The sequence below is a fragment of the Lepisosteus platostomus genome, chromosome 24 (assembly GCF_059453375.1).
Source record: "Lepisosteus platostomus isolate fLepPlt1 chromosome 24, fLepPlt1.hap1, whole genome shotgun sequence".
In the NCBI taxonomy this organism is placed as follows: domain Eukaryota; kingdom Metazoa; phylum Chordata; class Actinopteri; order Semionotiformes; family Lepisosteidae; genus Lepisosteus; species Lepisosteus platostomus.
In genome coordinates, this window is record NC_142634.1 from 9,236,153 (window position 1) to 9,262,108 (window position 25,956).

The 25,956-nt window shown below is 42.0% G+C and overlaps 1 protein-coding gene and 1 long non-coding RNA gene across 4 annotated transcripts in view; one reads left to right on the top strand and one right to left on the bottom strand.

Moving 5' to 3' along the window:
• trpv4 (transient receptor potential cation channel, subfamily V, member 4) overlaps window positions 1-16,026 on the top strand; it is a 29,730-nt gene extending 13,704 nt beyond the window's left edge. For 2 of the 3 annotated variants that reach the window (XM_088618525.1, XM_088618526.1), the window contains exons 5-16: window positions 1,461-1,601; window positions 5,027-5,325; window positions 6,777-6,956; window positions 7,445-7,603; window positions 7,960-8,052; window positions 8,848-8,921; window positions 9,491-9,656; window positions 10,134-10,200; window positions 10,613-10,920; window positions 11,501-11,628; window positions 12,062-12,183; window positions 12,622-16,026. In XM_088618525.1, the coding sequence (XP_088474651.1) occupies window positions 1,461-1,601; window positions 5,027-5,325; window positions 6,777-6,956; window positions 7,445-7,603; window positions 7,960-8,052; window positions 8,848-8,921; window positions 9,491-9,656; window positions 10,134-10,200; window positions 10,613-10,920; window positions 11,501-11,628; window positions 12,062-12,183; window positions 12,622-12,761 (1,877 nt within the window). In that variant the 3' untranslated portion in view covers window positions 12,762-16,026. The remainder of the gene's footprint in view (window positions 1-1,460; window positions 1,602-5,026; window positions 5,326-6,776; window positions 6,957-7,444; window positions 7,604-7,959; window positions 8,053-8,847; window positions 8,922-9,490; window positions 9,657-10,133; window positions 10,201-10,612; window positions 10,921-11,500; window positions 11,629-12,061; window positions 12,184-12,621) is intronic. The other variant, XM_088618527.1, reaches the window with a different exon arrangement.
• On the bottom strand, window positions 10,494-12,271 carry LOC148641563 (uncharacterized). Its single transcript, XR_015929864.1, has 2 exons — window positions 12,141-12,271; window positions 10,494-11,689 (listed from the first exon to the last, which is right to left on the bottom strand). It is a non-coding gene; the product is annotated as an uncharacterized LOC148641563 (long non-coding RNA).
• Window positions 16,027-25,956: the final 9,930 nt, after the last annotated feature.

A 25,956-nucleotide genomic window follows, 5' to 3' on the forward strand; every position in this document is an offset into this window, starting at 1 on the left:
TATTGGCTATATACAATTTCTTGTATTAGGAAATTCTTTTCACATACCCCAGCTTGCTGTCCATGAGACACACAGATGGGGAGAGAGAAGCTTGGGGTCAGAGAGCAGGGTCAGCCATTTACCTGTATATGGCGGCCCTGGAGCAGTTGGAGTTAAGGGCCTTGCTCAGGGGCCCAACGGAGTAGGATTCCTCTGCCAGCTGCCAGATACAAACCAGCAACCTTCTAGCCACAGGCGCAGATCCTGAGCCACAGAGAGCTTATGAGCAGGAGATTAGGAGAGTATTTTGCACAGTTTTTGTCTCACAGAGACAAAGAATAATACCAGAAATACCAGATAGGTAGGTTCCCAGCTCCAATCTGCCCTACAAAATACATATTTAATGTAGGATGTTCTTTAATGACAAAATGTACAAGGGACATCAGCTTTTCAGAGGAGGATTGAGCTCTCTCAGTCTGTCAGATAATATTCCCAGCTGTTCACACACTGTTGATCCCTGAGGGTTTTGCACGAAGTACAGCAGTTTGTCTCTGCTCAGACGACCCACAATGGATAAGCAGAGCTAGTGTGGTTTATTTCTGCCCTGCAAGTTGGAAACTCTCTGAAGGTGTGGCTGGGGAGGGGTAGCATGTTTAAACCTCCCTTTCCCAACCCAGGGCTTTTATGTGGCTTTCTGTTTAACTGCAGTAGAAAAGGCAGCACTAGCCCACTGGAACCTTACAGATCACTCACAGTCTTGTGTAAAGGTGCCCTTACAATAACTGCCTTGTGTGTCCCTGGGACTGAACACTGTAAAGCTCATTTACCACACAGCACACTCTGCCCCTGACTCATACTACTTTAATGGTGAATGTGGGCAGGGCTTGTGATACTCCAAATATGACTTAATTTGCTTTTATTTACTGAGAGCTGTTCTAGGTTCTAGGCTGATGGTATACCTGCTTGTGATGTAGACTCAGAGTTAGAGTGTTTTAATCTTCGCATACAGAATGACAATGCTGTAGACCTAGAAATTCAGTGCTAATAAGAATAGATTAGGTTAAAAGGTGAGAGAGGCACACCATACACCTTGATCTACAGGGTGCTTATTGAGCTTGTTGGCCTATTCAAGCAACAGTATAAGAAAAAATGCATTTTGTGGGGAATTAAGTTTGAAATGTCACCATAGACATGTTCCCACTGGAAAACTACAGTTCAACAACAGTACACAGGTGTACTGTCATGAAACAGTTCAGTGTCCACTGACATAATTGCCACAGTTCCACTTCTGTCTATACCACCTGTCTTAGCTTATTCAGATAGAGGTAGACTGTGTGCCAAGCAGCAAACTAAGCATGAGCTCCCCTGTTTTATTGAGAGCCATGAGGCCAGCAGTGCTTGTGCTGTAGGCAGTGAAGCCTGTCCACGGAGTAACAGAACGACAGGTTTTGTTTTCTCTGACTCCTCTCTCCACTCTTCAGGCCAGACAGCTCTGCACATCGCCATCGAGAGGCGCTGTAAACAGTACGTGGAGCTGCTGGTGGAAAAGGGGGCAGATGTCCATGCCCAGGCCAGGGGACGTTTCTTCCAACCCAAGGATGAGGGGGGCTATTTCTACTTTGGTGAGATCTTAATACACACTCCGCCTGGCTCTTTACGATATGTACCACCCAGAATGTGCTATAACTGGCCATTTGTGAATGTCAGCTTCTAGGGAGGAAAAAAAAACTTTTTTAAATGTGGCACTTGCATGAAACTGTACTATTATGTGCTCAAACTTAAATGAAGAATTTAAAATGTGTTTCACTATTATCAACACCTGAATCCCTCACTAAATGCTAACTGGAACAACTGTTTTTTAAAAAAACTGTTTAAAAAATATTTTTGTAAGACAAATTTACCTGTTACTGAAATCTCAAAACAGTCTCTCAGCAGATTTTGAGAACTGTGACTTTATCACCTATTTTGCATTTTGAATGAAAACATCATACCCTGACTGGAAAACTGCACATAGAGGCTTTACTGAAAAATATCCAGAGCTCAAACTGAAATTCCCAGCAATGAGTGTAGTTTGTGAATGGCAGCAGCTCACTCCATCAGACCAGTTTGTTCAGGTTCAGCTTTTCCAAAGTCTGTTGTCATAGCAATGTGAAGCGATCCAAGACCCACCTTGTAAATTGAAACTAACCCCACCTGTTATCCCAGGGGATAAGTAGACTGAGGTGTTAGACTTGGGAAGACGTCGGTTACTTGATATTTTTATTCCTAAAAGGAAACTAAATATTGCGTAAAAAAAGGGTGGAGAGTTAGGAAATTAAACTGACACAATAAACAGTCTACATCAAACACACCCAGAAAAGACGCCATTACTGAAAGGTGCTTCTGTGTTCATGTGGAAAAATAAAAGCACACTTCAGTTTCCAACGAACAATAAATAAGAAGTCCCAACTTGTGTGAACAAAGAGATATTTGTAAACACAAAGTCTTTATTTTCATTCTTAACTGAGCTCTCATTTAATGTGGCACCTTTTCCAACTACTCTAGGAGCTCACTACTGCCACCTGATGTTGCTCCTGTTTAAAATCTAAACAATTTATTCCATATGACTTTTCTCCCCTTTATCTGTACTGTTTTTGATCAATTAGTTCTCAATCCAAACACTAGCATTGCTTTGAATGTCTACTGCCTTCAATTGGAGAATTAATCATTTATTAAAAGCAAATATCTAGAAAATCTGTATTTGTCTAAATTCATGCTGACTATACCCTAGAATCCTATTGCCACACATATGGAAGTTTTAATTATTGCTTCCATAACCTTAAATGCCATAGACATAAGACTTATTGATCTGTAAATTATGGTTTAGTCTGTTACTCTTTTATGGATAGAGTATTTTTTATGGATGCTTTATTTTCAACTGGTATTACTTTAATCTAGATTGACAGCTGAAAGAGTTTTGTTAATGAAATATGAATAGCATCTCTTATTTAATTAAATACCATTGGTAGAATAGCATCAGACCATGGCAATTTATTTATCTCAAGAGATTCTAGTATCTGTAACACCTCTGCCTTTTCTGGTGCTGATAATATTTTATATATAACTGTTCCCTTAGCCTAATGCATATTGTCAAGCAGCTGAGTGAAATATTAATCTAAGACATCAGCTATTTCCCTTTCATGGCCTTAAGTTTTAGTTCCACTTTACTGGGATACTTTCCTCCTTAAAAAGCTCCCTTTCAAATCTCCATCCTGTGCAATTCTCTGAAGGTCTTTTTTTAAATAGTTATAGTGGTACAGAGTAAAATATCATACTGTCAAATACCATGATGAAGTATGAACATTTGATAGTTTCGATTATATCCTGGTAAATAGGAAATTAACAGTTGGTGTGGATTTTAATCATACAAAATGTATCATAACATTTACATGATTTATTAAGGTAATCATCTATATTTGAAGAGACAGGCTTGATAATCTGTTACCCATGGCAACAACTCGGTTTCCATCAGAAGCATTTTCCATTTCATTGAAACCTTGCTTATTCCAAACACTAGTAAAATTTAGAATTGGATTTCTAACACTTTAACTAATTGCAGATGCAAATTGTCTTCTGGCATTGCTGATTTCCAGAATTTCGTATGACATTTCTATTAAAATCAAGCCACAATATTAAACAGCATTAGCTTCACTGGTGAGACTGACTTGCAGATGAAAAGCACTAGCGAGAATGATGCATTAAGCAGGCAATCATATATTTCAAATTCTCTTATCGTCATTTCTAACTCCTTTTAAAGTGTCCTTGTTACTGATATGACACTATAGACATCTTTAATAAAAAGGAACTACAACTCCAAGGTGATTGGAACAATTGTTTCCCCCTAAAACCTCTATGTGTAAACATTTTAACATAAAAATGCTGATGTTTTTCGTGGCATGAATGTGGGACTTCCCCTTCCTGACAAACACGGAAACAGTTTGTCGAAAAATTGTAATAGCAGTATGGGAAGACTCTCTAAAAGTCTTACTGGAAATGTAATGCCAGGTCCTGCAGTGAAGTGTCCATGGTCCTGGAAGCAGTGCACACTGATGAGGCCTGCTCATTTGTTCTGCTCTTAGAAAAATCAGACTTGAAAAAAGAGAGTCAAGGCGAATGAGGGAGAAACAAATATTGAGAGAATCCAGGAAATGCTGCTGGAAACAATGATGTGATTTGTATCAGGAGGTAGAAAGCTGGTCCGTACTGTACTGTATGTATTTCTGAGAAAATGCTGTTAATACACTGATCGACACAAGTGAATTGACCTAGGCGGATTAATTAAAAAGATTAGAAAGTGGGCGCTGAGAATCAGTTGGGTCATTCATCTTGCACAACTGTTAAAGCAGTTGTGCTTTAACAGCCATATCACCCTGCAACTCACAACTGGCAGCCCACTGAAGCTCAGCAGGTGTGAGCCTGGTCAGTACCTGGATGGGAGACCTCCTGGGAAAAACTAAGGTTGCTGCTGGAAGAGGTGTTAGTGGGGCAAGCATGGGGTGCTCACCCTGCGTTCCATGTGGGTCCTAATGCCCCAGTATAGTGACGGGGACACTATACTGTAAACAGGCGCCGTCCTTCGGATGAGACGTAAAACCGAGGTCCTGACTCTCTGTGGTCATTAAAAATCCCAGGGCGCTTCTCGAAAAGAGTAGGGGTGTAACCCCGGTGTCCTGGCCAAATTTCCAATTGGCCCTTACCAATCATGGCCTCCTAATAATCCCCCTCTATGAATTGGCTACATTACTCTGCTCTCCTCCCCACTGAGAGCTGGTGTGTGGTGAGCGTTCTGGCGCACTATGGCTGCCGTCGCATCATCCAGGTAGATGCTGCACATTGGTGGTGGTGGAGGGGAGTCCCCATTACCTGTAAAGCGCTTTGAGTGGAGTGTCCAGAAAAGCGCTATATAAGTGTAAGCAATTATTATTAATTAATTATTAAAACACTGCAGGGAAAGGTATCTGGGAAAGGTTTCCTTGAATGGCTAGAGTGTTGCTCTGTCTCCGTGCAGGTGAGCTCCCGCTGTCCCTGGCAGCCTGCACTAACCAGCCCGACATCGTGCACTACCTGACGGAGAACAGCCAGAAGAAGGCGGACCTGCGGAGGCAGGACTCGCGGGGGAACACGGTGCTGCACGCGCTGGTGCACATCGCCGACAACACGCGCGAGAACACCCGCTTCCTCACCAAGATGTACGACCTGCTGCTCATCAAGAGCGTCAAGCTCTACCCCGACTGCAACCTGGAGACCGTGCTCAACAACGACAGCATGTCGCCGCTCATGATGGCCGCCAAGCTCGGCAAAATCGGGGTGAGCGGGGGTACAGCGAGGTGGCCTAATTTTTGTTTCTGCTACTCTGGGTGCCGCAGGCGTGATTGGGTAACTGCTCTCAGAATTTGGAGTTGTGCTTAAAAACATTTGCTTGTTGTCACCTTCAGTTGGGATGTCAGGGGCAAGGGTGACTAAACTCCCTAAAAACCAAACCTATAGGCTGTCAGTAGAAACCCACCCCCATCGCTCCTCTAGGTTGTGTTTCTTCAGGACTGGGGATGGGAGAGAACAGACCTCATCAGGAGGAGGAGGAATACCCCAGGCAGATGGGCTAGGAAAGGCAAAGGAAAGGAGAGGGGGGCATTTACTGTTGAAGGAAACACTAAGGAAGTATTTTTGAGTCAGATTGAAAGAAAACTCGGAGACGGAGAAACCAAGTAGACTGTAGAAGAGGCGAATTATGTGGTGGGGCGATTGGAAATTTTAGTGGCTGTCAGGGTAGCTGAAGTTATCATCAGCCAATGAGAGTTGTAGAAAAGTTTGGCATTACATTTCCAGTTGTAGAAAAGTTTGGGCACCAGACGTAATGAACATACTAGTCTGCTTGGTGGAACTTGACCCGATTTCACCCAGCATCATCTGGACTTAAGCGCACACTGACTACAGCTATGCCAAAACAGCAGATGCACTGTATACAGTATCATTATCAGTGTCTCATTATCTCATTATTTAAGTGGCTCAGATTATTGGGAAAGAGGAAGTGAAAGGCTACAGCTGGAAAATAAAGAACAGGTGGTTTGGGGCTGGAGAGTAGATCTTTCCCTACATGAAGACTGGTACATAACAGGATTGTGAAAAGCAGTGGGCATTTTGATGCTCACGGCTTTTCTTGTGTTCTTAAGATTTCAGATGCCAGGTGGCAGACAGATCAAGGAGGACAAGAGAGGGGAAAAAGTTGAGGGGAAGGAGGAGGTAAATGTGAGCAAGATCAAGACTTGCAGTAGGTGGAGTTGTACTGTATCTATAGTTCAGTTACAAGTGCGAATTGGCACACTTAAAAACACAATTCATTAATCCTAGTGGAAACAGATGGCGGGGGTATTCTTTGGAAGGATTTTAAGATGAATTGGAGTATAATTACGATACACAGGTGAGGAGGCTGGGTAGCAGGATGGGAAGTTTTAAGGGCAATCATATGGAAAAGTTAAAGGTCTGTAATAATAATCCAGAAGAGCGGGATACCAACCCTGGGATTTGCAGAGGTTGTCCACTTTTTATTTTAATTGATGTACCAGTAAACTCTCCCCTGGAGGGGAGGGAGCCATTGTACCAAGGAACCTCTGAAGTCTATTGTCTCTGACTGGGCGTTTGTATTTTCCATCTCCTTAGTATCCACATGGTCTACTGTTATATTTTTAACTGCAAAGGCAAAACTATTTGAAAATAAAAGGATTGATTGATTGACTGAAACCTGCTGGTTGACTCTCTAGGTGTTCCAGCACATCATCCGCAGGGAGATCAAAGATGAGAACGCCAGACACCTGTCTCGCAAGTTTAAGGACTGGGCGTATGGACCCGTCTACTCATCACTGTATGACCTCTCCTCTCTGGACACGTGTGGAGAGGAAGTATCAGTGCTGGAGATCCTGGTTTACAACAGTCGCATAGAGGTGGGTGTGCATCAGCTAGCTAACTGCAAGAGTGTCCTTTACATATTCCTTGTCACCTATCTAACTGCTTGAGAGTCTTTTAAATAATCCTAGTCAGCTAACTAATTGCATGAGTGTCCTTTAAATATTTATGGTCATCTTACTCACTGCTTGAGTGTCCCTTAAATATTCCTTGTCAGCTAGCTAATTGCATGAGTGTCCCTTTAAAAATTCCTGGTAAGCTTGCTCACTGCTTGGGTGTACTTAGAAATACTCCTGGTCAGCTAGCTAACTGGCAAGTGTATTTTATATTCCTGACCAGCTAGCTCACGGAGTATGCATGAGTATAGTTTGTGTGTGTTTTCTGTTTCCCGCAGACAAAGGTTTTAGACAATCTAACAATGTTACCCACCAGGAATTCAAGGTCTCAGTGAATGGTTTCCTTACTACTGTAGTACTTGCTTCTGAGACTGATATCCAGGGATCACAGAGTTGCCTTTGTTCTGCAGAATCGCCACGAGATGTTGGCAGTGGAGCCAATAAATGAACTCCTGCGCGACAAGTGGCAGAAATTTGGTGCCGTCACGTTTTACATCAGTGTGGTTTCCTATCTGGTTGCCATGGTCATCTTCACCCTTGTGGCCTACTACCGACCGTCTGAGGGCACGGTAAGACTCTGGAGAAGTGGAGTGGATTGTATAATGATGAATGCACGCAGAAGTCAAGATATTCACTGAGGGCTTTCAAACTGAAGAATCAATTCACATATTTGTACCTGGATTGTGTCTGATGCTCTCTCTTTCCTGCAACTTATTATGAACAGTGTTTTCTAAGACCACAAAAAGGAGAGAAATCCCATTTTAGTTAGTGACTTTCACCCTGGGAAGGATGATTGTCCTGTATGTCTGTGTAACATCACTAACAGCTCTCACTGGCTCATTCTCCCCTCAGCAGCTGTCTCTGTGTGGACAGACTTGGCCATGCGAGATACAGAGGTCTAACAGTCTCTTCTCTGTGTCCTCAGCCCCCATACCCTTATAGTACCTCTTCAGAATACCTGCGCATGGCGGGGGAGATTGTGACCGTTTTCACAGGAGTTTTCTTCTTTCTCACCAATGTGAGTCCACAGCTCTGCACTCGGCCTCCACAGAACATCCTTCATCCCTTACTGGATATAAGAACAGTTACAAACAAGAGGAGACCATTCATTCATTCTAGCCCATTTGGTAGTTAGTAGTTAAATAATTTGAGGATAGGAACTTGAGAAATCACCGATGGACCTGAAGCCTCCATTATAGTTTTCTGCTATTATAACTTTATCTGTTATCAGTCTGAATAAGAGCTTGTCATTTTACAATGTAATTCACATTGATCAAAATGATACCTGTGATTAGAGCCCAAGATAACCTATATACATGAACAGCCGATCTGAAGTGTTGTACATGGTAATCCATCATATTTACCAATCAAGTCTAATTGATGCAGGTTTTGTTAGCTTCGTTCCTCTCTCCACGTCCATACAGCTAGATGGCTACTTTCTGTTATATGCTATACAGATCTGTCAGGTTTAATTGCCCAAAAGAAAATAGCTACAAATCAGTAGATGTTCAAATCACAGTATTGTTTGAGTAAAAAGCACAGAAAACAGCAAACAGTCTAAGATTCTTGCACAACAGAATACATCTAGAAATGGCTAGGAGCGTGTATATTTATACATACTATAATTTAAAAGTTTAGTTTTGAATCTCATATACACAGGTTTTTTTTGAGAAATTGAGAAACATGACGCAAGAAAATGTTTCAGGAACCAGCATTTAATTAGTGGTTGTTTTGTTTGCTTGTCCTTGTATCATGATTTTACCTGAAATCCACAACCGAGTGCAGCTGAATCTTGTTCTTTCTCTATCTGCAGATCAAAGACCTCTTCCTGAAGAAGTGTCCTGGGGTGAACTCCCTCTTTATTGACGGCTCTTTTCAGCTGCTTTAGTAAGACACCGTACGCAAATTCATTTTCAGCTCTGTAGTCTGGGTACAGGTGTGTGCGTGCAGGCTTCCTAGGTTTCTAAGTCAAGGCTAACGTGTTCGTTGATTGACAAATAGAACAGACAAATGGATTTCCAGTTTTGAGGGTAGCCACGATATCTACGATATGTTAGGGGTGCCGTCAGAGGAATAAGCTGTACTGTCGATCTGTCTATCCATTTTCTAAACCAAGGCGGGCTACACCCTGGATGGGATGTCAATCCATTGCAGGGCACACACAGAGACACAGACACATACACTCACTCCAGAGCCAATTTTCCCAGAAGCCAGTTAACCTCCCAGTGTGTCTTTGGACTACGGGAGGAAACCCACTCAAACGTGGGGAGATCGTACAAAGTTCTCTGCGAGGCAGCAATGCAAACCACTGCTCCACTGTGCCGCCTCCAGTACTGGTACTGTCCGGTCAGGTTTAATTTAGTAAAACCATGAAGACCCTGAAAAATAGCTGCTGTGAAGCTAAGGCTTGCCCACCCCACCCAGTAACCCCTGAACCAACCTCTGCTCTTTTTCAGCTTCATCTACTCTGTGCTGGTGCTAGTTACAGCGGCTCTCTACCTCTCTGGAATCAAGGCCTATGTGTCTGTCATGGTGTTTGCACTGGTATTGGGCTGGATGAACACACTCTACTTCACCAGAGGGCTCAAACTCACGGGGACATACAGTATCATGATCCAGAAGGTAGACTAGGCACTGTCCTTGCTTTTCTGTAGCAATCTTTTGTCTATAGCCTTCATCAGCCTGGTTGTTTTTTTTTTTAAACAAACATTTTCACCTTTGTCCTGTGACTGCATCTTCTACTTCCTGCCTTGCAATGCTACAAGGCCAATCATGTGAAGGGTAGCTCAGCTCCTACTTTAAATTCTATACATTTCTGCCTTGGGGAGAAAATGAATTTTACTCTTCACAATGGCAGCCTGTTCTACAACAGAGGTTCCAAAGTGAAGCTCCACAAGTCCACATTCCTGCAGGTTTGTAGATCCAGGTAACACCTGAGGAGTTGGGAAAATCTGGTCCCTGTCACCAATTAAGCCAATAATTATTTCAATATGATTGAGCTGACCTGGAAAGAAAATACCTTATAACTGTAGCCCTCCAAGTCTGAGTTTATGAACATTTATTTCCCTTAAATTCACAATTCATCTTGGACTTTTACAGATCCTCTTCAAGGACTTGTTCAGATTCCTGCTGGTTTATGTGCTGTTCATGATTGGATATGCTTCAGGTAAGAGCTGAAAGTATCTAGAAATGTTTTAAATCCTGGTTCTGGCAGTGAAAACTGGCCCCATAAAGAGAGATTGAGGGATGAATTTTAGATCACAATACCCATACTTTATCATTGTCTTTATTAATAAATGATAACCAATTTAAAGTCAACCTTCCATGTACACAAAAATACTGAAATGACCCCATCCATATTAAGTTATTAAGTTAAGCTCAGTTTCAACAAACATTATGTACTGTATAACTCTAAACATCTCTATAGAGAGACTGAAAAAATATGTAAAATGCATAAAGTTAGACCTTGTTTCATCACTTTTATTGTAATATATTGCTTAATCAATGCTGGGCTAATATGGCCTCAAGGGAACATGCATACAAGACTATAACCATCACAATTTGTATCTCTCTGTCAGCCCTGGTGTGTCTCCTGCACTCGTGTCCTGGCCCAGATGCACAGTGCCCAGAAGGAAAGTGTCCCACCTATCCGCAGTGCCGTGACACGGACACCTTCAGCACTTTCCTGCTAGACCTGTTCAAGCTCACCATCGGCATGGGCGACCTGGACATGATCAACAGCACCCAGTACCCGGCTGTCTTCCTCATCCTGCTGGTCACCTACATCATCCTCACCTTCGTCCTGCTGCTCAACATGTTGATCGCTCTGATGGGGGAGACCGTGGGACAGGTGTCCAAGGAGAGCAAGAAGATCTGGAAGTTGCAGGCAAGGGGCAGCATGGTGGACTCATCTTGAGAGAAGGGAGCGAGTTTCTGGTGACCTCGCCTGAGTCGAGCAGTGATCCTGAAAGTTCCAAGGGATCTCTTCTATTTTAGCTGCAGTAATGACTTAGTTCTTAAGCAAATAAGTAATTTGATCATTAAGGTCTCAATGATGGATGCATAACCACAGGTAACCTTGTCCTGGGGGGGTGAAAAACGACGAGAAAAGGCTTCCCCCATCTTCAAATAGAATATTTTCACAGATTAAATAAAATGTAAAAACAATAAGGTCCGTTTAAAATTGGCATGAATCACATTTTGGCTGTCACCCAATGGTGCACGAATTTGGTGGAAATGTTGGGGATAATTTTAAGCCTGCAGAGCCTGGCAACTTTTCCTCAAAGCCTGCGTTCAGCATTTCAGCAGCACGAGAGAGTGTTTATCCCTCAACGGGACTTCACACTGTAGCAAGGGAACGGTCCATCACGTCTCTTATTTGTGGACCGTTCTGTCCGGTAACTAACGGCAACCCCCGGTGAGTGAGGAGCCGGCTGCACTGTAATCCAGCACTGCTTTCCTCTCAGTGGGCGACCACCATCCTGGACATCGAGCGTTCCTTCCCCGTGTGCCTCCGCCGGACCTTCCGCTCGGGCGAGATGGTGACGGTGGGCAAGAACAGCGACGGGACCCCCGACCGGAGGTGGTGCTTCAGGTACAAGCCCCTTCTAGCCATCCTCGTTAACAAATCACCTGCGTTTGAGCTGAGCAGCCAGCTCAAAGGTGCATAATGTACCAAAATCACACTCTGACACTACCTAACTACATTGTCAGACCAGAATTTGAGGATTTTTTTACATTTGCAGTGTTTTAAAGCTGTAAATCGATGTCAGTCAGTGTCTTAAAGTATGAAAGATGCCCCTATCTTAATAATACATTTCTTACTATGAAAGTTTTGGATTATTATTTCTGTTTACTGTAGTTTTCTTTCTTCTGTATAGAATTATGTTAAGTGCCTAGAGGATGCTCTGGTTTGAAACGTGCTAAATAAGAATATAAACTGATTGATGTCTGTCGATACACTTAATGGAACAGCCCATCCCTGCTCCTGCTCCTGGTGCTAACCTTCGATCTGTGTCCTATACCAGGGTAGATGAGGTAAACTGGTCTCACTGGAACCAGAACCTGGGCATCATCAATGAGGACCCTGGCAAGAATGAGACCTACCAGTACTACGGCATCTCTCAGACCGTCAGAGGCCTGAGGAGAGGTAAGATGCACACAGCCGTGCTTGGGAGCGATGTGAAAAGATCCTCTCACCTCCGTTTCTGAAGCCGATGAAGAAAAACAAGAAAAAATATTAAGAATCAACTTTCTTTAGTGGGCGGCCGTGTGGTGTTTGCAGAAAGAGTATTAATCCCATACACCATTACTGTAAAGGGAACTGGAACTGGGCTATAAATATTGCAGAAGCCTAGAGAATATGTGCTCTGTCCTGTTTCAACTGTTATGTCTGGTTGCTCGGGCCCAGCTTCTTATTTATTTGCACTTTCTTATGCAAAAGGCTGGGGGAACATGGACCTACCCAGCCATGTTGATGAAGCCAGTACCCTGGATGATCAATTATCTGCTAAATACGGAAATGGGCCGGAGGTGACCTGACATGGCGGAGGAAGGACGCCCCTCACGCGCTGTCTCTCTGTTCCAGACCGCTGGTCCACGGTGGTCCCTCGGGCGGTGGAGCTCCACAAACACCCCCGGTCAGGGGAAGCCGTGGTGGAGATGGAGCAGTTTGAACCCCTGAACCCCGGGAACCGGCCGAGCAGGGAGACGCCGAACAGATTCTGACAGACGGAGATAAAAATCTCTCCCTCCCCTCCTTCCTCCCACAGAGCAGGTTAGCAGGTTCGCACAAGCTGCTGTGACTTTTACTTTGGTACCCTCTGAAGAAAAGGTCTCCTGAGGACTGGACAAGCCCAGTAGAAAATTCTAGCTAAAAAAAAAAATCTGAAAATATTGAATGCATCTTCTTCAGTCGTTCCAGCAACTGCTGTCTTGTAAAAGATCTGCACAGAAGGGAAATACTGTAGCTGGGGAGTGAATGTCATCTAGTTCAGGAATTGTATAAAGAAAATTACCTGCTTATCACAACTCAAGGAACACGGCCATGTCGTATTACTGTACTTTGTCTTACCTGGAGCTACCAGTTGCAGTAATTGGTTTATAATCCTACCGTAGAAAATCAGCAATATTAAATGGTAAAATTATTTTTCTTAGAGAACAGATTTTTAAGTAGTCAAAAGGAATAAATGGATTTGAGACCTACAGTACAGTATAAGACTGTGGCTGGAGAACTGGTTAATTTCTGTTAAAGTACAATTGCTCAGGGATTTGAAGAAGTAGAAAACTCTGCAGTTCTCTGCAGTCTTTCATCTGTTTAAAATGATTTTAATGTTACTTTAATTTTTTTAATTAGACATTTCAATGATTGAAATTCATGTTTACCTCCCAAACTATTAGACCCGTCAATCAACCTGGTTTACTGCTGCGGTCGTTGTACAGGCGCAGCAGGGCTGGAGCCCATGCATGAATCCTCAAGAGCTGTGCACAGTGGAGCCAAACTCCTTTTACACACTGTGAGCCCTCAGCGCTGGCAGCCCCATTCCTCGCTGGATGGAGGGTTAATGCATCTCTTATTCACAGCACTACAAGCGCTCACTACCCTGGCTGGCCTCAGGGAGGTGCTGTTACAGTCTGAGGCCTGCTGAGCACACCCCGGCAATTCGGGGCCCCAGCCTAGGAGTCCCGACTACATCTGGCTAACAATACATCCAGCCAGTAACATCAGGACTGAAAGGCTCAATCTTTGGCTTTTTATTGGCTGAGCCACTTGGTGTCCAAATCTGTTGTATCTTTAACACTTAGTTAAATAATACGTATGCTAATCTGGTTTCATTTTAGTTAAATGTAACATTAGGGTTGTTTTTTAAAATAGTCTAGCGCATTTCCTTGTCCTATCCTAGTGCTGATATGCTTGCACAATTGCAACTTCTAATTGTATTGATTCCTGACAGAATCATTTACTGTTCTCTGATCTCTCAGAGCTGAATGAAGGGTTGTAAAAAATGTGCAATGTAAGCAATAAAATAGACTGTAGCATAAAGATAGCAGAAAACCCATTGACTAGCTACATGCAAGAATAAACCCACACTAGGTGGCAGTGCAGCATAGAAATCGGAACAGACCTGATCAAGGCAAACCATTGGGAGCTGCCCCCTTCAGACAGATTCACTCCCAGACTGAAGTGACAACCGCAAATTTTAAAGACGATGGGAAAATGCAAAGTCTTTATACTCTTAAGTGAGCAAAATGTGGAATGAGGAATGCGGTTGTATATTGTGAGTGTCGTTTTATTTAAAGTTTTCAAAAGTTTAGGGCAGAAATGCAGAACTGGCCAGCAGCGTGTTCAATTTACTGTAATTTTCAAACCTCATCACCATATAATTAGAGTTGACAATGCATGATAACTAATGACTATGCATTAATAATCCCTTCTTATTTATTTTTGTGTCAGTCAGATATTTAAGATATTAGCATCTTCACCATAATTCCTATTGTCTTATACAAATGGTTTATTCATTCTTTTCTGTTAACTTGTAAGCCAATATGTGCTTGTGATCTAGAGAACTGCTGTCAAAATATACCTCGGTGAAGAACCAGGCCAAATATTATTCATCAATGTGTTTTGCTAGATGGTCAATATGCAAGTCTCTGCATTATTGTGATTTTCTAATTTATTTAATAATTGTTTTAACCTAAACAAAGTTTGTACTGTATAGCTCTACAGGCTTGTATTGTACAAACTGGAAAACAAAGCCCTGTAAATGAAATTGTATTACAATGTAAGGTTCAGTATTGTATACTAGATACTAGTTTTTCGTGGGAACTATGTACATTAGAATGCAAAGAATGCATATATAAGTTTAGTAAATCTTATATATAAAAAAACAGAAGACTGGAATAGTCCCATGTGTTAAAATCAGATTTCTATTGCTGCTATAGTGATTCCCCTTCAAATTACAATACATAGTTATAAATTGGCTAACAATTATCATTGGCAATGGAGGCTTGCTCATTACATAGTGATTTTGTTGTTGTGGAACTGATATTGATGTTCCTTTCATCAATATCAACAGGTCCTTCGATATTCTTTCAAGTGCTTGTAGGGTATCATTCCAAACTGTTTAAAATCTTCAGAAAATGTCACTTTGCTAACTATCATCTCTGGAAGAAAAAATAAAGTTAAACATTAAATTATATTTATATTTAAAAATGTATAGATTTTATGAATATCAAAATGACCAGATTTGACTTTGGGGGAAAAAGTATACAATTTCTAGGGGTGAGGAAGGGTCATGAGGCCTGCTCCTGGAGAACCATAGCTCACCATTAAATCCTCAATCTCTGGAGACTTTGAGCAATTTTGGTGATCAATCAAGAAAAGTATTGGTTAAATTAAGTCAGTCGGAGATAATCTGGAATCAAGAGAGTACCCTGCAGCCCCCCAAGACCAGGGGTGTATTAATTAATTATAATACTTGCTTGATTAATCCAAACCTTACAGGTATTGGCAATCTTTTGCAGCAGGTGACTGGTGTGGGGCTCTCCAGAACCAGGTCTGGAGCCCTGCTGTAGAGCAAGGCTGTCCACGTCTAGTCTTGGTCCTGCAGGGTGGGAATGGGGACTTTCTAGGTCCCTGTGGAGCAGCTGCACCTCGGAGAAGCTGATAAACTGGTTTAGTTCAGCCAGTAACCAGCTGATTTATGTCCTTCAGAACTGAGACTGAATGGAAACTCATAATCAGTCCAGGGCTGGACAGCCCCCTTCCAGCATGTTAGAAACAAGAGAGACTAGGAGTACAAGGCTAGTTATTTTAATTTCTTTTGAAATACATTTCAGAAAATATCTTTATGCTATTCATTTTTTTATCACCAGGTCTATGTATTAATGTCATCATGTCGTCCATTTTTAAAATCTTTTATAGTTCATTCTTTTTTTGATGGTTTTTGACAGGTTTTGTTTTTTACCGTTTGAAATAAATGTATTTGCAACATCCAGCTGTTCTTGTATATATTATTGGGTAACTTTCACATGCTCTTTAGCGTTCATGCTTTCTGTTTTCTTCTCCATATGAAAAGTGGAATCATTCTCCCCATGTCTTTCTTTTCCTCTCACACCTCACAAACAGATGGTTGATATAATTTAGAGGACTGCCCTAATACTTGAAAGGCTTGCGGCTTTTCGGAGAAAAGACTAGAGAATAGCTCTTGCTAAATGCAAAAATGCACCCATTAAAAAAGTAGTCTTTTAGCCTTTAAACCTTCAACCGCCCAAATAACAGTGTTCGAAACTTGCTCCTCAGCATCTCACCCGCACTCGGCACCTGTGTTTGAAATCAGGCCTTCAGGACTCCTCCTTGGACGTGAAGGCATGCGTGTCGTGGACAGCCTGCTGATCCCCTCCACCCCCTCGCCACCACCCTTTCCAGATCTCCCCAGCTGAAGGACACAAGGATTCTCTTGCCACCTCAGCAGGGAGGTTAATCCTCTTTACTGAACTTAAACTAGGACAATAATCCCTGAGGTTTATCTAGCAATGAGCACCTAGCAGTGCTGACAAGCTTCCCCACCCTCCTGCATGGCTAAGTAGGACAGGGGCAGGCTCCAATTGTCAGAGTCAGCAAGTCTGCAACCATGGATTGCAAAACCAAACTTAGGCCAGGTTGCAAATCTTCCCAATCTACTCTAAAACTAGATTTCCTTTTATTTAGCATTCCCCGGATTTTTTCCAACTGTCTTTTAGAAATGCCGGTGATTTTACAGCATACACACAGCTGGCTTCAGTTTGCAGTGGGCTTGTTTGTCTTGCTTGGCCGTTCTTTGTTATATTACACGGTATATATCAGACACATGGAAATCCCTCGTGTTTGATTTTCTTTGCAGTCATTTATGTTTTTTTGTGCGGAACATAATAAATGGAAAAAGATGCGTGCCTCAATTTAACAGCACTCCAGGCAAACAAGTAGCTTTTTAAACAGCAATCAATGCAATTTGGGACATTTGTTTTCCATTAGCAAGTATATTTAGAGATGGAGGCTGAAAAAAAATGGGCAAGGATTAGAGACCATAAGAAACAACTCTTTTACAGGGAAAGTAATCACATTTTATGTTTTTCTTAGTAAGAGAACTGGGCTGCTCTAAGTTAATGATACTGACAAGTTCTTGTGATGTATTTGTCATAAGTGCCCTTAGTGTGATTAGTACATTAGGTTCACATATTTTAAACCCAACTAATCCTATTTGATTATTATTGGCCGAAACAGTAAACAGTGCTAAAGCCACATCAATAGTGAAGTTTGTATTCAACAGTAAAACAAGAAAGGAAATGAAGGATCTAAACCACTTAAATGCTGGAATATTGGTCATGGCAAACAACTCCCCCCAAAGAAAAAAAACTAAGGATTGGGACAATTAATTTTTATCCAATTTGTTCTGATATTTCATGTTGGCATGCAGGGGAAACAACAAAATTTTAACTGTGTACCTTTTTCATTTTGGCCAATTTAATACATCACCAAAAGGTACTTTATGTGGAACTGAACAACCAACGGTCTTTGACCTCAAAGTTTTCTGTACAAAGGTTTGCTCATTCTTAAGGATGACTATGAAATACCCGTAGTTAGGTTCCTCGAGTCAGAGATACCTAGAAGCAAGATTTACATTTCAGAATATCTCCATTGACTACAGCTGTGACACAGCTCAAAGTAAAACAAATACCTTGCTTTGTGTACCGAGTTCATGGTTTATTTAGAGGCCACAGCAAATCCCCTGGGAGGCCTGGGGGAGAGTCATACTGTCGGATATTCCACCTGAGCTAGCACATTACAATCCAGGAGACAAACACAGAGCTGCAGACCTGGTGCTGTCAGGAGGCCGTTAATATCTCCAGGTACATCTCCTCCCTCTCACCTCTGCACAAGACTGATAATGTGGGAGCACCTGCATTCTGTGGATGTTCCGAATCCCCCTGGAGAGAAGAAACGGAGGAGCACAGTTACACCGTTTTATGAGGAAGAAAACATGCTTGATTTTCCTTTTATTAGAAGTGCTCTGGAACGCGAAGCAGTTTATTAAAAAAAAAGGGGGAAAGAAACTTTGAGACGGTAGGAGATTAAGATATAAAGTTCTTTCCCTTATTCTTTCCACTTTTTTTTTTTTAAACGTGCACGTTGGGAAGCAGGGATAATAATAATAATTATAATTGCTTACACTTATATAGCGCTTTTCTGGACACTCCACTCAAAGCGCTTTACAGGTAATGGGGTCTCCCCTCCACCACCACCAATGTGCAGCATCCACCTGGATGATGCGACGGCAGCCATAGTGCGCCAGAACGCTCACCACACACCAGCTATTAGTGGGGAGGAGAGCAGAGAGTAATGAAAGCAGGATACATACCACTGGAAGGATGGAAGGCTTTTAAAGTATCCCTGGACACTGCCATTAGCTTTCCCACAGCTCCGTGCCTCAGGCCTGGCCTGCAGGGAAGCTCCAAGTTAAACAGCCAGCTGCCTCAGATTGTCTTCTGGTTGAACAGCTTGACAAACCCATGTTTCTCCCAAGATCAGACACGAGCACACATTCGCAGACTGAATTCTACAAGCAGCTCGACAGTCATAAAATAGGTAAAAACATCAAAAGTGAAAAAAAATAACAGACTTTGAGTACAAGTCCAATTGCTTTTATACAATCTCCAGAGCAGTATGGGGCTTAAAATAAACACCACTATTAATTGCTCTTTATCTCCCAGGGCAAAGCATTAATTTTATGAGAGCTGTGTTTTTTTAGGACTATTTAAAAAAAAAACCTGAATGGAGTGCAAGTACAGCATTGTCCTTTTTCCTCCAAGTTATGTTTCACATTGGAACCTGTCCATGAAGAAGCCATGTTTAACAGCAAAGTAAAATACAGCAGGGCGATTTCCAAGAAGTTTTAATTGCTTGAAAAAAATAGCTTTCATTTAATTTCACCTGTCAATTTAAAGCTCATAAAATAAACCTGATGCAGGAGTAGATGGTTTCTTCGTATGTTACACAAAACAATTAATAACACATTTGAAGACCTAATTTCCATGCATGAAATTCATTAATTAAAGCAGACCTTAATTTCAAGAAGCTAATTACTTCAAACAAAGTAGAATGTAAAGTATGATTCCCTTTGTTCGGAAGCCAGGAGACAGTTCTTTGTGAAAATACATAAACCTCCTGATATTGAGGACAGAAAATAGGAAAGTGCAGCTATCTTAAGAATCCTGGCAAAGAATATTGGAAAAGCATCACACAAGAGGAGGCCATCGGGCCCATTTTAGTCATTTGGTTCTGTTTCCCTGAAGTGCCAAAACCAGTACAGGTTGTAATGTGGAACCCCACCCCCAATAAAGGATGAAAATTGCTTAGAACTTCCCCTGGAAAGGGACTGCAAGAACCCACATGCAGAGACGCAAACCCCCCCACCCTGACAGGCACCCCAGCATAGACACTGGAGTTCCGAGACTGAAGGTTCCACCCCCTGGAACTTTGTGCAGCCCAAGAGGGCCTGAAGAAAAGGGGAACCCAGGCATCAGTTTCATTCTGTATTTCACCCACCTTCTGTCTTCTGCTTCCCTCTCTCTCTCTGTAGATGCTGCCAAAACAAATGCTGATCACCCTCAGGGCAGACACTCAAATGATTTTCATATTCACTGTTGAAATATTACACCCAGGTGGGACATTTTTGATGAATTAGCCCATCAGACCAGAAGAACTAGGACGCCATAAAGAGCAGGGAGAGAACTGCTATTCTGTACCATGAGGCTTGTGGTAAAGCACTTTATTCCAGTTTGTTCTGGGAGGAAGATCTGATGGAGTTACTCATTCACAGCAGCATGCTTGTCTATAGTGACCACATCAGTTTTTATAAACTCATAAATAATTAATCCTAGTTACCTCTCATATATAAATGGATACACCGAGTAAAAATTCATAACGGACCCTATTAAATAACTACAGCTCTTTCATTTCCTCTTAACTTAATTGAATGATCAATTTTAGACCTCTGGAGAGTCGAAAAGCTACCAGCAGAAATCAAAGAAGAGGTCGGATATACTTTTCGTTCCCGACCTGTGGGAAATTGCCAGTGCTAGTTTGTCACACGATTAAAAAAATTCCAATTTTATTACAAGGATTCGGGCATTCAGGTTGGATGCAGATAATTGCATTGCACTATGCTTCAAGCATTCGTTCGGTCATAATTATTGATGGTTTTCAGGCTCAGGTTTCTATCTGTTCTGTGTGCAAGTCAGTGCATGCAGTGTATTTAACCTGGCAATGGTGTTTTATTGCCAGATAGCCTGAAAGCCACTCTATTTACCTGACACCACAGAGCAAGACGGTCTGAGGTGAGACAATCAGGCAACATGACTAGGAAATTGCATCAAATTGATACAAATAACAGCGGCCTACTGGGACAGAGCCTGCTTTAAAAGCAGTACGCCGATCCACCAGGGAACGCGCCTGGTTCGCGATATGAGACACATCACAGTGATAATGCTTACCCAGGTGGTCCTACACTAGCTCAGGCAGTAATCCCTTACCAAATTACCTGCCATGGCAACAGAAAAATAGGTGTTACACAAGCCTACACAATAGGTCTGTATGTGGCTGCGAGGAAACAATGTTACCAGACAATGGAAAGAGCAGCTTTTACCGAGGCTAACGGCAGGGCAATGATTTTCATTACGCTTTTGTTCATGATACACCGGAACAAATAAAATGGGTCTTGTTCCTAGTATTTTGCGGTGGAGAAGCTATTGGAAGGCTTCAGTTCCAAATCCACTGCTTTGCGTTAGCCAATGCGCCCAGGCTATAGTCTCATCTTATTCTCACAGGGGCGGGCCATAGAATTCTAACGAAACACTCAGCACATTTCCATCGGCACACAGATACCCCCAGCGCCAACAAAAGAAATTATTCAAACCAGCTAAATGACTCAAGATAGCAATGTGACAGCCTACTGGCCGCCCAGCTAAGAGACCAAGATTTGATTTATTGTGAAATTGCCTGGGATTCAATGCTGCATGCAGGTGAATGAATTCTGCTAATAAGAGATGTGTTTATGCTTCAGAGCTCATTTCTGTCGGTGTAACCCTGGATAAAATAACAGCGCGACTCCACTAACTTGATTGGATCAAACTGCACCAGAATATTATCAGACTACGGTTTATCTGCACAGTCACTGCAACCACAGTGAAACTTCAAGAAGAGTGGGGGTGGTAGAATTCGAGCAAGTCATTAAACATTTAAATGGAATATTCTGAACTCTGCACTATAATGTTTTGTAACTGTGCCATGTTGAAAGCTGGTTGTGGGAGTTAAATACATTGGTAGACCAGACAGATTGCGGCTGCTTGCAGAGATTTTAAAACCCAACAGCTGGCAGATAGCAGACAGCAGGCAACCCCCCCCCGCAACAAAAAAACAAATTGTGTGTACCTGTAGAAGAACCTTGCTCCGTTTTAAAATTTCAGGACAGAAATGGAAACGACTGAGCTGCAGTTTACTCTGAAACCTCTGTATTAGAATTGAATGAGATTCCATGCATCAGTGTCAAATGAAAATGCTTTCATTTCCCTCATTTTTTGTCTCTCTATCCCCCCCAAGAGATAGACACCATGATTTGGCCATCTTGCTAGCTTAGTATAAAGAGTACTTAATCTAAAGCTCCCCTTATCTCACCTTTCTTTATCTAAGCCTATCTCCAAAAGTTCCTTTGGATTTGGTGCGCTGAATCGTCTGTTTTCTAATCCTGATCAGTAAGGAATTTCATCCCATTACACAATCAAAAAGGTCTCTCTTTTTCACATACTATGGGAAGTGTTTATTTCATGTTACAGAATCACCGCTAGACCACACAGACTGAAGACACCAGAAAGAATTTTAGAAATAAGATCCCCCCCCCCCCCCCCAACGTAGACCCCAATATGAATGTTGAACCAATTGAGCTCTACAGGAAATCAATGTTTGGAGTCTATTGGACAAGTATACAGTATTTTGATAGATATTATTAGTGTCACAAAGCACAGCCACTCTTATCGTAAAGCAGATTTATAAATGCTATGAGGCATGACAATTGGAGAAAAGGGGGATGTTGGCCATCCTTCTCTCTTAATCACAGTATGCAAAGCACCACAGGTATTCCAACACAGACCTCTGGCACCAGTCATCCTGCACTTTCACAAACTCTTTTCCAGTGTCCCCGCTTCCCTGGGCAGACCAAAGACGCACCTCAATTCTACTCTAATTGGCCCAGAAGACCTGACCTCCCATAACATTCCTTCTGAAAGCTGAGAAAACAGTCTATAGCAATGAATTAGAGTGTGCTTTCCTCCCTTTCATTCTGTGACCTTGTGGAGTGTAGTTCTGCATTGGAAAAAGGCACGAGCAAACATGAAGCAGAGAGTCATGTTTTCCACCACTAAGGTAATTATTTACCATAATTGCTGCAGAGTAATGAGGGGTCTTTATGGAACTCATTTTTCTAGCAATTAAACACAGTCAAAACATTTTTTTTAAAAGAGCCCTTTTTTCTCACGCATGCCTTCTGAATCTTTGTCTCCATTTTAACCTTCTCCAGGTTACAGCCAGACGAGTTCAAGTCTAACTCTGAGCTCTTTTAGGAAGAGCCATTTGGAACAAAGTGTGACTTGACATTGCAGATGAAATCAATTGTGAAGTTCGCTTTAGAAAAGTTAATCCTGGTATTTCTTTGCCTAGTTCCGAGAAGGTTCTAATTTGTGTTTTTTAAAGCCACGTTGGTCTAGATTTCAAACTTACTTTTCAGATGGCATTTGATCATTTTTGACAGCAACATAAACTGTACTAAAAGTGTAAACAAAAAGCTCACATAATACACAATGACAGGTTTAGAAACTAACACTTCCTGACAGACTAGCACAGATCTAGGATTCATGTTCCAAACTCAAACATTATTTCCATGGCCCATACTTTATCTTTGGCATTGCCCTGATTTTCGTACCCTGTACAATGCACATCAGCATATACTTTTACATCTTTCTCGCCTACTAATAATCTGAGTTAGTCTGTGTGAACTGTTGTGGCACAGGACTTACAGAAGGGCTTGGACCAATTACTGGCAAATGTCAGGTAACTGGAGATGGAGAGGCCAGGACCTTCACCTTGTCATTTCTCCCCCCCCATCTTTAATCTGCTCTTTTGAGGTAAGGTCCAGCCTACTCTAGTGTATAGGTTATCCCAAAACTTTCTCTGTTTGGCAAATAGCCACCCAGAAAAGATCAATGTAGTTTTGCATCTATTCCCAAGTACCTTAAACAGATGCCAGGTCAACAGGAGGTTAAGATCTTCAAGCTCTACAAAGTGAAGCACACATGAATCCCGACATTAAAGGCCCGACTTAAGACTCTACACCAGTAGACTGATGGGCTCAGAAATAGGAGCACAGCAAAGCAGAATGGAGCCAGAGACTGGAATGTAGAAGTTATCTGCTTTATTTGCTTCAAGTCAAACAATAATAAAATAACGGAGGAGAGAATAAATTAAAACATCTACATTAAAATAAAGAGATTTCAGTCCTGAGATTGACAAAAAGCAGGTGTTTTGTATCTGAAAGTACAAGATTAATAATGATATTTGAAGGGGCAGGGCAGCAGTTTTGGAGACAATGGGAAAGAGAGGGAGAAGGGGCTGAAGTTAAAGTAAGCAATCACAGGGAAACAGGGCTGTAGGCACATTCAAGAGTTGAGAATCACAAGGCTAAAGATTTTACAGCTTTGTCTGAGTCAGGCTCCTTCATTAAATTATCAAGCCTTCTTTCAAAATCATATATATTAAAAAAGTAATATATTCTTTACACATTTATCCTGAGGAAACATACAGTTTTCAAACATAAATACAATACTGCAGGGAGACCAATGAGAGATGCTTCATAGAGTTCGATTTCCATATATATTATTTTTCAAGGTTGGTGTTCCCCAGACTTTGGCTGTGCTGGTGGTCCAAAGATCAATCCAGAAACAATCACTAGTTTTTTTTTCCCCATTCCCGGTTGATCTAAATATTAAAAACATTAATATTTTCCAGACTCTCTTGTGTTATGAATGGTTGCTGTGGTTACAAGTATGAAGGAAATGCGAAAGAGATGCATTTGTTATCAGTCCAATAACACTCAAGAAAATAAAACGGCTTAGGAAATGGTGAGCATCAACCACAGTCCCACTGAAAACATGGAGAATCGCCTGCAGTTCAATACCAATGGAAGCCAAGGCCCTGTAGTGCTGCTGTTTCAGTGTTGACATGGAGTTTATTTGCGACGCCCAGAGGGTGTTGTATCCAGTTTCAAATAAGTAGTTTTTCTCTGAATGACCACCGTCAAGGACTTCAAAACCGAAAAATTAAAGGTAAGCGACAAAACAAGTGAGATCTAAAATGACCAAATACAAAACATTTTCCAGTGCATCAGTAAAAAACAAATTTCCAGAAGGGCCTTTACAATACCTTGAACTGGAGGGCTGTACTCCTTTACACTGCGATAACACAATAAAAAAAGTCTGGTATCCCAAGTAGTCTGCTGGAATGCTTTTCAAGTAACAGTATGTCAGAGTATGTTCTGAGCAACAACAACAAAAAAAAAGATTTTGTAAGCTTTTTACACCTCAGAAGAAATGTGACAGAGACAACAGCAATGTTTAATGTCAAGGTAGTACATTTTACTAGGAATAAAGCGAATGCCCAGCCTGCAGGGAATCATTTGTCTGCAACAGCACCGAGTCAGTGTGTCTGTAACGCGTGCATATCTACATTTCCTTGTCAGGCCACATAACAGTAATTAACATATTTTATCAAATGCTCTGATTGCCTCTCAAAAACACTCACTCAGTATTTCTCCAGGGGTTGAAATTCAGTTGAAAAAAAAGAGAATATCTCCATTGCAGTGACAACACAAGGAGTGAAAATTTCCCGAACAAGGGCCACCAAGGGATCTGTCATCAGCATCAAAAAGGAGAAACTTTATGGAAAAAAGAAATGTTACTATCTAAAAAAGTTCCCTTTCAAATCGCTGACATCAAGGGTAAAGCATCGGTTTGGTGTCCTAATTCATTTTCAAATGGAAATGTCCTCCGTACGAGCAGATAAACGCTATACAGCCATCACTCTTCTTAACAGGCAAAAACCGCTCTGAATATTAAAATAACACAAACACTAGCTAGTTCTGTGGCAGTTTTCACAGTGCTCTGTCTGTGCTGGCATTATAAAGCAGTGACAGGAAATATTGTAATTTCAGTGTGACAAGTGTGCTGCTGAGCCAGGGCTTGATTCCAGTCCCGCCACAAACACAGGTTGAAGTGTTAGTGTTCGCTCACCAGAGGGACAGCATCCCTGTTGTCCACAACAGGGCCAACCAGGAACTGCTGATCTCCACAGAGAGAGCAGCTGGCCTTGTTTTTTTTTTTTCGCCACACAAAATGGCCTTTCATTCGCCCCCTTTCGCCCATCTTCTCTGTGTTTAGTGTTTTTTTTTTTCGTGTGCCCGCGCTAAACTCAAGGCCTGTTTGTCTCCAGCGTTCCACAAAGACGTATCCATCTTTCCGAGACAAACACAAACAGACTCGGAAAATTCTTCCGAAGGCCGTGCCTGTGTTCTCTGAGGAAATAAGCAGCGGCTTGTTTTGTTAGAAACGTGTTATCGCATTACTGCTGTTTATTCACAACGCGCGGCCAATCTGCCAGGCGAGGCCTGCTCTCTCTTCAAGGATAGCCTTGGAGGACGCAAACTCACAACTTTTGACTTCTACCCAGGTTTCCCCCCCCCACTCACCAGACAGAACGGTGAATACTATTCCTTTCACAGTTTCCATTCTGTCTCACCTCCCTATTGTCTAAGCACACACACACACTCCAGGCTTGCGTGTG